Source organism: Ruditapes philippinarum, unplaced genomic scaffold (assembly GCF_026571515.1).
Source record: "Ruditapes philippinarum isolate M1 unplaced genomic scaffold, ASM2657151v2 ctg14599_1_1_1_1, whole genome shotgun sequence".
In the NCBI taxonomy this organism is placed as follows: domain Eukaryota; kingdom Metazoa; phylum Mollusca; class Bivalvia; order Venerida; family Veneridae; genus Ruditapes; species Ruditapes philippinarum.
The window spans coordinates 2,045-16,386 of record NW_026867063.1 but is presented as its reverse complement, the minus strand read 5'-3'; the positions used below and the strand labels follow the sequence as shown (position 1 = coordinate 16,386).

Here is a 14,342-nt window from a genome sequence, read left to right as displayed (position 1 = left end):
ATCGATTGAGTATTCCCTCAATATTTTTAATTCTGTTGCTTATATTTTGTACAGCATACTCTAAAGTTTGCCGACAACTTTCCGGTTTGTGGGTTTTACTTGCAGATATCTTTCTTTTAATTAGCGTAACCAAGACCCATGTAGTTATTATTTGTTGTCGCCCTCTTCTGTCCATCACCGCTTGCTTCCCCATTTATACTTTGTACCAGTGACTTCAACAGGGCGGAGCGCAAATTCTGTTCCTCATAGAAACCAAAAAGCATTTTTATAGCCATTAAGTGTTTTTATTCCTGGGCGAAGCCGAAGTTTTCTGACGTCCATTTTGTTATCATGTGATATTTAAGTATTCTTTTTGATTGGCTAAATGCAGGCGGTGTACAGGTAGAACTGTTCAAATCTTGTTAATTGTTTATATCGCCGTCTAGGAACGGCGATGAAAATTTTTTTGTCATTGTGTTACGAATTACTTTCGATCAGTTGTCGTTGTCACTGTCGAGGAACTGTCGTGTTCGACCAAATGCCATATTCGACAAACTATCGTACTCGACGAGATGTCTTTCGACGAAATCTCGTACACCGCCAAAAACAACGTTGCATGTATTGGTGAATTTTGAAACTCTTTTATACATGAAGGAAAATATCATTATAGCATCAATATGTAAATGATTTTTATCAGGTTTTTATGATGATGATAAAAATATGAGATAATTTTTTTATTAGGCATATGATATGTTGGGAATGACCCTGAACTTGGTGGCAATTGGATACTTTTATTGTTTCAGTACGTAATGGATATAGAGGATGATTGATTTATTCATGTGTATAACCAAGCATTAAATGTGAAATGATTTCTCTTTTTTAATAAGCAAAACATTAACAAAGTGGTATTTTGTTTTGCAAAAAGCAAAAATGACTAAATCATTATAACTTCACGAATTAAAAAAAAGATATACGACCAATCAGTACTTTGGAAACTGAAACAAACATTTTAATGTATTAAAAAAAAGCATTTGAGTTATATAGAGTAAAAAAAAACTTATTTTGGGATTGAATGGGCCTCAAAATTAAATAGCTTTTATAATGTAATATTTCCACTGTTGGTTTGTCATGTTATTTTAGGATCCAGATATTAAAGAAAAGAAAAAAAGAGAGTCACTTACATTGTTTGGAGTTGCATGTCCAACATTTAGTTCATGGTCAACATCTATGATGGAACCTACAAATGTGAAATGACAAACTTAAAACAAGCATGGGTTGTCATTGTTTTTATTAAATTGATGTAGAATAAACATAATTATGCTATTCACATTTATTAAAGTTTAGAAATAAAAGCACTGAAAGTCAACATATCAGAACGTAATGAAATGACGAATTCTGCGACTTTGTTCTTATGTAAACTGATATTAAAAATGTATTTTTAAACTAACCATCATCAAAATTAAAATAATAAAATGCAAGTACCTGGCACAAAGGCGGGTATGGTAATTGCTGGGCCTCGTTTTGATGTACCATTTATATTTCTTGCTTTTATAGTGAACAGATAACTCGTGTTACACAGTATAAAAGAACAGCCATACGTCACTTCCGCCGTCCAGTCCTCTTTGATTATATGATTGGCAGGTGGTAATGCTGTGAACTCACCGTGCAGCCCTTTCATTGGTCCGTTCTGATTCTCCGCTTTTATTGGCTGAAAGAATTAGAACAACAATCAGCAAACTATGGCACATTTAGGTCAGTACCGTTGAAGCAAACTAAATTAGAAAAGACCGACAGGGCCATTTTAATTTCATAAATTCCCGATTTCATCTTCATGAATTCACAATTTTAACTTCGTGAATTCGCGCTTTCAACATAGGACATTCACGAATTCACGATTTCAGCTTCATGAATTCCCGATTTCAACGTCATGAAGTCTGGCGAGCATAATATTGTTTTATTCAACGAATTCAATAAATTCAGTATTGAACTTACACGAATTTAATATTTTATTTATCACATACCAAAATAAAGACCGTTTAAAGATTTTTAAGAGTTTAAAGAGTCCCTTTTCATTGACGCTCCTACAGTTTAGCGCGTCTTTACACTATGTTACTTTGTATAACCCAAATGACGTCACGACAAAATATATGCACGATCTTGCAATACCATTTTTACGGAGTCGCAAAATAGGCACGGGTGTGTGATAATATTATATGTTATTTTGGTTTTGCAGTGATATATGTGGATATATTACCTGCTAAGATTTTATATCACCCGAGCCGTTACCCTTCCCCTGCCGAGTTTAGACGATTTTTTAAAAAATCATTGCTGTTTCAAATGAAACGTCGAAATAAGATTCCCTTTAGGGTACCTCTTCATCACAACATGAAGTCACATAAATACATGACGTATTTTTCCCGTACCTAACGAATGTAAACAAGTGAAAAGGAGAAGTCTATTGAAAGCACTTTTTGTAATTAATATCAAGCTTTCACAAGGTCATAATTGTTTTCAATAATGATGGGAATTTGTATCATTACTCTACTTTCACCGAGTCCAATCGTTCACTATGTTTCCCAGGCGGAGAACGCATGAAGAGATCAATTTTACAGGTGAAAAACCGATACTGTTGGTTAAGAAAATTGTCTTCAATTTCTTTGAAAATGCATATTTCACAAAACTTTATAGCTTTTTCTGATCTCGTATGATTACTTTATCCGACAGGCATCTCAAACTCGCCAAATCTTTGTTAACTTCTTAGATCATTATCGACAACTGCACAAGAAAAGTCACAAAATTGGTAAAATCGCTGTTTTGATAGCCATAACTTGACATCGAAGCAAATCTTCTAAACATTTGTATCGCTCTAAAGGTTCTTTATTAACATATCCTCATCCACCAAAAGCCTGTTCTATTTTCTATTCCGTATTTTTGGAGAACAAATATCGTTTTAAGCGAATTTTCAAAAATGAACGCATGAGCCGAACTTTTCATGTGGTTTTCATAGGTTTGCAAAATGAACGCATGAGCAGGTGGTATTTTTAAAACTCCAGTTTTTCCTAATTATCTAACAAAAATTTAACATATTCAAACTTTAAAATTTCAAATTTTATTCCAAATAAGTGAGAAGACACTTATTTTTACAAATTAAAATATACTTTGTACGCTGTATATACATGTATATATATGCTAATAAGCAAAAGTACGAGGTCTGTTGGGAAAGATCGTAATTCCTCGTTTGTAATATTTGCAAAAGCAGTGGTTAAGACGACAAAGAAAAGCATAATAGTTTCTCGAAAACCTGTAAACGATTGTAGCATTGATGTAATTTCATGAATTTCTCATATACATGTTATTTTGTACAATTATTTCTTCCCTGTTTTTATAGTATGAGCATATGAAAATATATCATACACGAATCACGTTTAAAAATTCAACATTTCGATATAATTTTCCTTTTTAAACGACGAATTACAAGTTTATAGAATATGTTTACGTAAGCCAAGTAAATCTGGGTAGTGTATCGTGCTATATGTCGTCCAATTCAAAGCTATTGGTAAAGGTACAAATCATTGATAACTAAAGTAAAGCCAATTTAATGCGAAATTTATGTAGCATGTCGACATGCTTATGATTTGGTAAGAAATAATTATTGCACTGTGCAAATTGTCTTAATAAGAATAACACATATTATTAGCTTTAATGAACAACCTCTAATTGAATAACTTAAACAAATGAATATTGTTTAATACATAAAACGGAGAGATAACTAAGTCTTGTCATGTTGAATAAAATCAACAACTGACGACATTTAGCTGATTTATATAATAATCTTACATGATACTTTGGAAAAATCCTTGATTTTTGCACGTATTGGAAATGATTGTTTTACAAAATATGTACATTGATAATTAAATCATGAATCCTGAATAATTGTATACAATAACAATCATACATGCATAATATTAAACAACAAATACAACAAAGGACAAATGACAAATAAAAGTCCCTGTACCTCAAAACTTTAATAGTCTAATATGGTAAACCTGATACTCAAATAAAGAATTACCAATATTACAAATCTTACATAGATATTATCAAATTTAACAAGTTCTGTAAATAAAGGGAGGTAATTAGAAACACATTTTGATAAATACTTTGCCTATTCTTCATTAAAATAAAAAGTGTATTATTTCTAAAAGAAAAACTAATAAAGAACCTAAAAAAATTTGTGTTATTTCAACGTTTTCTTGTATGTTCATTTTGTTTAAAGAAGGTGATATATATATTCTTGCTTAAAGATTCTGTATGTTATAATTAAGGATGTAACATCCTTGCGAAAGTTGTATATAAAGTCAGTTCTTGTGAAAAACATATACATGTACTTAAGAAGTTAACATTATTAAACCACATTGAGGTAAAAAGGTTGTGAAATTTTTATTTGAATGCAAAACTGATTTTTTTTACCAAAAACATATTTCTAATTATCTCCTTTTATCATCGGACATTTTAAATTTTGGCAATATCCTTAACAAAAAGGTTTTCTGTAACTTTTAACATTGTTAATTCTTTATTTAAGCCAAAGATTTTTCATATAAGAACATAAAATTTTGAGTCACAGGATCTTTAACCCATTACTTCATATACACGCCTTTAACGCCTTTTTCACTCCCCCCCTTTTTTGTTGTCTCAAATGATGAAAAAAATGCCTTATTTAGGCCCCAAACACTTGTTTTTGTTTGAGAAATGTTGTTAAAAAAGTGACCTCTTTTTCGGCGCGGCCCCCCAACCAAGAGATACATCAGGGGGTTGCCAGAAGGGGGATGTGCCCCCTTCTGTTTGGGGGGTTTGAAGGGGGCGGATTCCCCCTCATCGCCAAGAAAAATTTTGGACTTGTGAGAGGCTGTAAATGACCCCAGATTGATCATAAGGTAATGTGTAACCAACGCTGAAAAGCATTTGACTCTATCTCAATCCATTGAGAAGTTGCAGCACTTTGAAATCAATTTTGATGGAAAAAATCAACGCAAAATAGTGATTTTTGGCAATTTTGAGATGTCCCCTCGTTGCCATGGTAACAGAAAATTTAAGCCTGAGCATAATGTTGCAAGGGCAATTGTCCAGTCACATTTGTGCCAAGTTTGATTAGTGTTGAAGCAGTTTTTATAGTATTATAGCAATTTGAACTTGTAACGGGAGACTTTTCAATGAAAACAGCCATTTTTCACAAAATGCTCATGAAGTAATGGGTTAAGTGTATGTTACATCTTTAATTAAAACATACAGGAAATTTAAGTCCCATCAACCAATGATGTTGTATTTTGCAAATATTTTACTCAAAGTTTTAGCAATGAGGATTTATTATATTTCCACAGAACTGAACAGACCTTCATCTATTGCTTATAAGCAATTCGTCATAAGGTATGAAAATAGGGACTTCTGTTTGCTCAAACATTTTGGAACGAAAATTTTGGAATTAAAAGGTTCAGTGATCGATAACATGTGAGATATCCATGAAAACTGGAGTAACCAAAACATCCGCCTGCTCATGCGTTCATTTTGCAATCTGATGAAACCACATGAAAAGTTCGGCTCATGCGTTCATTTTGAAAATTCGCTTAAACGATATTATACTCCAAAAATACGGAATAGAAATAAAACAGGCTTTTGGTGGATGAGGATATGTTAATAAAGAACCTTTAGAGCGATAATCTTGAATGTTTAAAAGTTTGCTTGGATGTCAAATTATTGGCTATCAAACAGCGATTTTACAAATTTTGTGACTTTTCTTGTGCAGTTGTCGATAATGATCTAATAAATTAACAAAGATTTGGCGAGTTTGAGATGCCTGTCGGATAAAGTAATCATACGAGATCAGAATAGGCTATAAAGTTTTGTGAAATATGCATTTTCAAAGAAATTGAAGACAATTTTCTTACCACAGTATCGGTTTTCCACCTGTAAAATTGATCTCTTCATGCGTTCTCCGCCTGGGAAACATAGTGAACGATTGGACTCGGTGACTTTGGTAAATATTTATCATTAGACAGTTAATCAAAGGGCTGCAAGCTCTGTGGTATTTTCTGATCTTTGCAATCTAAATCATACTATCTGTATGTATTTTCCTATATAGGTTTATTTTTATAGACTATAATTCATCTTACGCGGCGACTGCGTTAAGATTTTTTTTCTATAACAGTTTGAGATTGATACATATGGAATTTTACATGACTAGAGTTGCATCAAAAATCATTTTTTTATGACAGCCACACTTTATCCTTGCATATCGTGGCTACTTCCTTAAAAAAGACACACAGCCACACTTTATCCTTGCATATCGTGGCTACTTCCTTAAAAAAGACACTTCAAAAAAAGTTGCCTCGACTAGGATTTGAACCTTAGGCCTCTCACACCCTAAATGAGCGCGATACGAGCGCGACTCCCCTGCACCACGGTGAAGTAAGAAGTAATATGTAGCCTGAATAAAAACAAATACATTGTAATTCTAAATTGAGAATTTCCATTCAGTGTTTGTAATCCTTATCAATTTCGAGGTATTTTGTTCACGATAAACCTGTTAAACACTGATAAAAATAATTTAGCGAAAATCTTCTCGCCAAAACAGTCCGACATGTATATATTCAACTACTCGGCAGTCAGATTTATTTGTATACTACGCCCTGGAGTATTCAGTAATCGACATAGCCAAAATAGCATTTTCATTGATTAAAATGATATTCATCCGCGAAATTTGTGATTGTAACTTCATATTTCTATTGACTAATCTGAACTTTCAATGCACTGTAATTCGTTAAATGCCTACATTAAAAATTAGTCTGTCTTTTAAATTGCTGGTTTTTAAGCAGTTTTGAGTGAGAACTACTTTGCGTTGTTAGGTCTGTTAGGAAATTTTGTGTTAGACCGTGGATGTTAGCCATGTATTTACTGATCTTGCGATCAGAAAATACAAAAAGTGCTTGTAAATCGGAATTCACACCGCGTAAAATCGAACCGTACGCGCATCACCTCAGCGCATATCGTTTACAACGTTGGGTACCCAACGGGGAAATTTAGTGTGTATATTACCCGTCTGGCTCGGTTATACCAATTTCTTTCGGGTGATCAATATCCAATCAAAAAGGCGGAAAAAATCTGGAAGGGTAATAAAATATAATGTAACTATAATGTTTGCTTTTACTTCTACTAATTATATTATTTTATATATAAGAATATAGTAAGACAAGTTCATGATAGTATTTTTGTTACCTTCCAAAACAAACACACCAGTCTTTTTTGTCCTCCATCTTCACATTCTCTTTGGTCCCACCTGTAGTCTGTAACATCGGGACTTGCACTTGGAACTACTCATGTCACAATTTAAGATAATGACAATGAATTATAAGTTTGCTTTGAAATAGTTATAGTACATGAAACGAGTTAGTTACGAGGATGTAACACTGGCGGGGACGACATTATATAAATAACACATGGGTTTGTGGGTAACAGTAAAAATATCATCCCGAGGAAAATACTGTATTTTTACGAGGGATGATATTTTTACTGTTACTCCCAAACCCATGTGTTATTTATTTTATTACCCCGAACAAAAATACTGCGATGATCTGAAATTGTCAACTAAATCTAACTGTAACAAAAACAGTAACTAAACTGTCCTTACCTTTTAAGTTTTAAGTGTACTTTAGGCGTACTTCAGAAGTTTTCTTTTTCTTTTAATCTTTAAGCAAGTGATGATATCTACAAATCATAAACATACAATAAGCTAGGTTTTATTTAGAAAACAAAACACTAACCCATTTACACGGTTATGATCTGTGAAATCTGATCCTTCTGTTTCCAGAATATTCTTAGCATGGTTCTTGACAAAATAACGATGATATCCTATGTCTGTCCACCATATCTGTAACGTTTCACTGATTAAAATTGTAAAATAATCCTTTGTTGCATGCTTAAATCGTCTGCATGTTCCAGTTTGACACATAATTATTTACATTGCAATTAAACCCGTTGAAAACGGATGTTCACTTTTTGACTATTCAACAAAAAGATATTTTATACGCGAAAAGCACGCGAGGTTGCAAACAACTTAATTTTATGAGTGTCATAGTTACTCCATAGAAGTAATTGATGTCCTATCGGGGTTTAACGTTGAAAATAAGAATGAATCGAGAGAAAAAATGGCGGCCATTTCATTTCATTTTATATTGAAAATAGACCACGTGACCAGATTTTATACTGTTAGAAAATACTGTTACCTATGTAACAGTACCAAATTCTTAGTCACGTTGTAAACTTGCATTAACAGTAAAAATAACTCCCAGAGGCCTATGGGAAATTAGCATTACGAAAAAAGTGAGGGGTAATAACAAGGGATGTTTCTGCTAAAAGAATGGCGAGGCCGTTAGGTAATAGGGCCACCCGAGGAAAGTTACTAAGACATTGGTAAGAAATAAAAAGCTAAATAGTAGAAGTCTATTCGCACAAGTTGCCTTGACCTTGTGAAATTAAAATCTAGACCATCATAATGATTTAAAATATGAAATACACGAGTTACTAAGTAAGGACTGTATGAGCAACAGTCCGTGCCCGAGTGGTTAAGGCCGTTGACTTCAAACCACCTGCCCCTCACCGCTGTGGGTTCGAATCCCTACAGGGACTTTGGATTCTTTCATATGATGAAATTATCCAGCTAGCGTACGGAACGTCAGTGGCTCTACTCGAGTGCCCGCTCGTGCCTGAAATAATGCACGGAAGCGCACCTAAGGGTTTCCTCCACGCGTCCGGATGGAACGAAGCCATATGACCTACCCTGTGTCTGTGTGACTGAAAACCCAAAAGTCAAACAGACAAACAAACAAACTTACTGTCGGAATAAGTCGTGGACTTATGTATAACAGGTTCGCTATAGTACCCCGAGTAAACACCAGTAGGTCTAATGCGAACGCTAAAACTGTATGCTGTGTATGGATGCAGACCACAAAACGTATGTGTGTGTTCAAATTGTTCGCTGTCCATTGTCGTCGTTAGCGTGTTGTTCTGAAATGTGAAATATAAGTTTGCTAAAGGCACATGATGCCTCAAAAATGCTATCATTTGTTTTCTCAAAACCTTTCTTTTTAATTTTGTTATCTTGTTACAGTTTCAAAAAAAAAATCTCAAAAATACTCATTTCTTTCATGTATACTTAGGAAATAGATATCAATTCTGAGTGCATTGTTGTAGAATAATGCACGGTTTGAGTTCAAATGCGTAGTAATATAATCACGAAGGCCGATAGGCCTGAGTGATTAATTACAAAGCATTTGAACGAAAAACGTGCATTATTATACAATAATGCACGAAGAATTGATATCTATTTCCATTCTAACACGTCAAGAAAAAATATAATTATTATATAAACGTTGGACTTCAAGTTTGGTGGTTGAATTTGTTTTCACCTCAGAGTTTCCAATAGAAACGTTTCTTTAAAGGCTGTTCCAGTGGGTTGAAAAAAAAAATGTCGTTAAATCTAACGTGTGTAGAAACATTTTGAAATTAACGAATTTTGAAAACGTTGATACAACTTTGTTTGTTTATTTATTTCAGTTTATAATTTTCCAAGCGAAATACAAATTATTAAAAGTGAAATAAATGTAAAACTAAACTCGTTTTGCGACATTAAAATAGCGTACTTGATTTGATTGTTTTGCACGTGCTGTTTGGCGCTACATTGTGACGTCACGTAAACAACACTTTAAACGTCTGTACAGCGTTAACGACTGAATTAAAGATATTGGTGTTCGGATTAATTTTCTTAGTTAGACCATTTTCTTTCATTCTAGATAGTTTTCACAACAAAATTCGACAAAAATTGTTTTAATTTATCAGATTTTTTTAAACAAAATGGCGCCTTCAATGTGAAAATACACAGGGAGATAATAAGAACGGCGAGTGCATTGTTGTAGAATAATGCACGCTTCCGGCCTTCTTTGTCTATTGGCCTATAGAAAAAATTCCGATAGTGTTAGAATATGTAATTTATCACGTTCCTTTCTCAAGGTTTATGAGTAACACTACTCTCATGAGAAATTACAAGTATTCAGTTAATATGGCTTCTTCAATGTAAAGTTGACTATAACATACAGTTTCATGAACTATTACGTACAGTTACATGAACTATAACGTACAATTACATAAACTATTACGTACAGTTAATTGGATTATTACGTACAGTTTCAAGAACTATTACGTTCAGTTACATGAACTATTACGTACATTTACGTAAACTATAACGTACAGTTAAGTGGATTATAACGTACAGTTTCATGGACTCTTACGTACAGTTACGTGGATTATTACGTACAGTTACCTGGACTATTATGTACAGTTACGTAGACTATTACGTACAGTTACATGGACTATAACGTACAGTTACATTGACTATAACGTACAGTGATATGAACTGTTCCATACAGTTACATAAACTATTACGTACAATTACATAAACTATATCCTACAGTTACATGGATTATTACATACAGTTGCATGGACTGTAACGTACAGTTATTTGGACTATTGCGTACAGTTACATGGACTATACCGTACAGTTACATGGACTATTACGAGCATGTAGTTACATTGACTATTACGTACAGTTAAATGGCCTTTAACGTCCAGTAACATATTTGCATGGACTATTACGTACAGTTACATTAACTATTACGTACAGTTACATAGAGTATTACGTACATTTACATGGACTATAACATACAGTTGCATGAACTTTTACGTACAGTTACATTGACTATTACGTACAGTAACATGGACTTTAACGTACAGTTACATAGTTGCTGGACTATTACGTACAGTTACATGGACTATTACGTACAGTTACATGGACTATAACATACAGTTGCATGAACTATTACGTACAGTTACATTGACTATTACGTACAGTAACATGGACTTTAACGTACAGTTACATAGTTGCTGGACTATTACGTACAGTTACATGGACTATTACATACAGTTACATGGACTTTAACGTACAGTAACATAGTTGCATGGACTATTACGTACAGTTACATGGACTATAACGTACAGTGACATAAACTATTACATACAGTTACATGGAGTATTACGTACAGTTTCATGGACTATAACGTACAGTTGCATGGACTATAACGTTCAATTACTTGGACTATTGCGTTCAGTTACATGATCAATTTACATTTACATAGACTATTACGTACAATTTCATGGACTAAAACGTACAGTTACACGAATTATTACGTACAGTTACATAAGATTTTACGTACAGTTATATGGTCTATAACGTACAGTTACATGAACTATTACAAACAGTTACATTAACTATTACGAACAGTTACATGGACTATAACGTACAGTAACATGGACTTTAACGTACAGTTACATAGTTGCTTGACTATTACGTACAGTTACATGGACTATTACGTACAGTTACATGGACTATAACATACAGTTGCATGAACTATTACGTACAGTTACATTGACTATTACATACAGTTACATGGACTTTAACGTACAGTAACATAGTTGCATGGACTATTACGTACAGTTACATGGACTATAACGTACAGTGACATAAACTATTACATACAGTTACATGGAGTATTACGTACAGTCTCATGGACTAAACCGTACAGTTACATGGACTAAAACGTTCAATTACTTGGACTATTGCGTTCAGTTACATGATCAATTTACATTTACATAGACTATTTCGTACAATTTCATGGACTAAAACGTACAGTTACATGAATTATTACGTACAGTTACATAAAATTTTACGTACAGTTATATGGTCTATAACGTACAGTTACATGAACTGTTACAAACAGTTACATTTACTATTACGTACAGTTACATGGACTATAACGTACAGTAACATGGACTATAACGTACAGTGATATGAACTATTAATTACAGTTACATAAACTATTACAAACAATTACATGAACTATGACGTACAATAACATGGACTATTACGTACAGTAACTTGAACTATTACGTACAATTACGTGGACTATTACGTACAGTTTCATGGACTTTAACGTACAGTTACATAGTTGCATGGACTATTACGTACAGTTACATGGACTATTACGTACAGTTACATAAACTATCACGTACAGTTACATGGAGTATTCCGTACAGTTACATGGACTATAACATACAGTTGCATGGTCTATTACGTACACTTACTTGGACTTTTGCGTTCACTTACATGAACAATTACGTGCAGTTACATAGGCTATTACGTACAGTTACATGGACTATTACGTACAATTACATGGACTATTACGTACAATTACATAGACTATTACGTACAGTTACATGGACTATAACGTACAGTTTCATGAAGAATTACGTACAGTTACATGGACTATTACGAACAGTTACATGGACTATTGCATACAATTACATGGACTATTACGTACAATTACATAGACTATTACGTACAGTTACATGGACTATAACGTACAGTTTCATGAAGAATTACGTACAGTTACACGGACTATTACGTACAGTAACCTGGACAATTGTATAACGTACAGTATTATGGACTATTGCGTACATGTCCATTGACTATTATGCACAGTTACATGAGCTATCACGTACAGTAACATGGTCTATTATGTACAGTAACATGGACATTACGTACACTTAGATTGACTATAACGTACAGTTGCATGGACTTTAACGTACAGTTACATAGTTGCATGGACTATTACGTACAGTTACATTGACTATTACGTACAGTTACATAAACTATTACGTACAGTTACACAGACTATTACGTACAGTTACATGGACTATTACGTACAATTACATGGACTATTGCGTTCACTTACATGAACAATTACGTGCAGTTACACAGACTATTACGTACAGTTACATGGACTATTACGTACAATTACATTGACTTTTACGTACAATTACATAGACTATTACGTACAATTACATGGACTATAACGTTCAGTTTCATGAAGATTTACGTACAATTACATGGACTTTTACGAACAGTTACATGGACTATTGCGTACAATTACACGGACTATTACGTACAGTAATATAGACTATTGCGTACATGTCCATTGACTATTATGCACAGTTACATGAGCTATCACGTACAGTAACATGGACTATTATGTACAGTAACATGGACATTACGTACACTTAGATGGACTATAACGTACAGTTGCATGCACTTTTACGTACAAGTGCATGAACTTTATCGAACAGTTACATGGACTATAACGTACAGTTACATGGACTATTACATACAGTTACATGGACTATTACATACAGATACATGGACTATATTACGTATAGTAACTTGGACTTTTACATACAATTACATGAACTGTTACGTACAGTTAAATGGACTATAACGTACAGTTACATTGACTATTACTTACAGTTAAATGGACTAAAACGTACAAATTCATGGACTAAATTACGTACAGTTACAGCAACTCCACGACTCGACACTGTAATTAAATGTTCTTTCGGATAAAACGGTCCAGAATTTGCGGCCTTCCATAGCAACGTGATACAAGTACTGCTTATAACGTTAGATCTGATACTGGAAACAGGATCCGGCTTTACTGAAACATACATGAGCCGTGTCACGACAAAACCAACATAATGGGTTTGCGACTCTATGCTGTTCGCTATCCGTTTCTCTACTTGTAATAGAGTTGTAATAGAGTTGGTAAGCGAACAGCATGGATCCTTGTCAGACTGCGCGGATGCGCAGACTTGTCTGGATCTATGCTGGTCGCAAACGCACTGTGTTGGTTTTGTCGTGACGCGGCTCAAATATCGATGTGAAAATTAATTTTAATATGAAACGGATATCAAAACACAGATAATAAAATTATTTGTAGAAATCGACGTGTATATTTAAGGATATATTTAATCTTTTATACTTTTATCATTGCTGAAGTACCTGATGACTCTTCTTCATATTTTTGATGAGTGAGTACGAAAGATGTTCGATTTCCATGTAATCAATATTATTTACATATATCATTTGAATCAGCCCCTTTGAATACAGTCGATACATATGTATTCTCATAATTATTTGTAGAAGTCAAAATATAAACTCTAGGATGTATGTTATATAAATAGTTTTCTAAGAATCAGACGACAAGTGAAATATTTATTGTAGTCATCCCGCCAAAGAAATTCTAACATCGGCCAATATCGTAGAAAATCGGTTATTTCCGGAATGTAATTTTTTACAAAATCCAGGGAATTAGATTAATAATTACAATCACTCTTCCTTTATCGCTATATTCTATATATTTATTATAAAC

The 14,342-nt window shown here is 33.6% G+C and overlaps 1 protein-coding gene across 1 annotated transcript; it reads right to left on the bottom strand.

The window, feature by feature from the left end:
• Positions 1-1,156: 1,156 nt before the first annotated feature.
• On the bottom strand, positions 1,157-13,624 carry LOC132734692 (uncharacterized; the record flags this gene model as incomplete). Its single annotated transcript, XM_060721481.1, has 5 exons — positions 13,486-13,624; positions 8,862-9,033; positions 7,246-7,340; positions 1,462-1,687; positions 1,157-1,216 (listed from the first exon to the last, which is right to left on the bottom strand). Coding segments are annotated over exons 2-5 (532 nt in total), but the record flags the coding sequence as incomplete, so codon positions are not given.
• Positions 13,625-14,342: the final 718 nt, after the last annotated feature.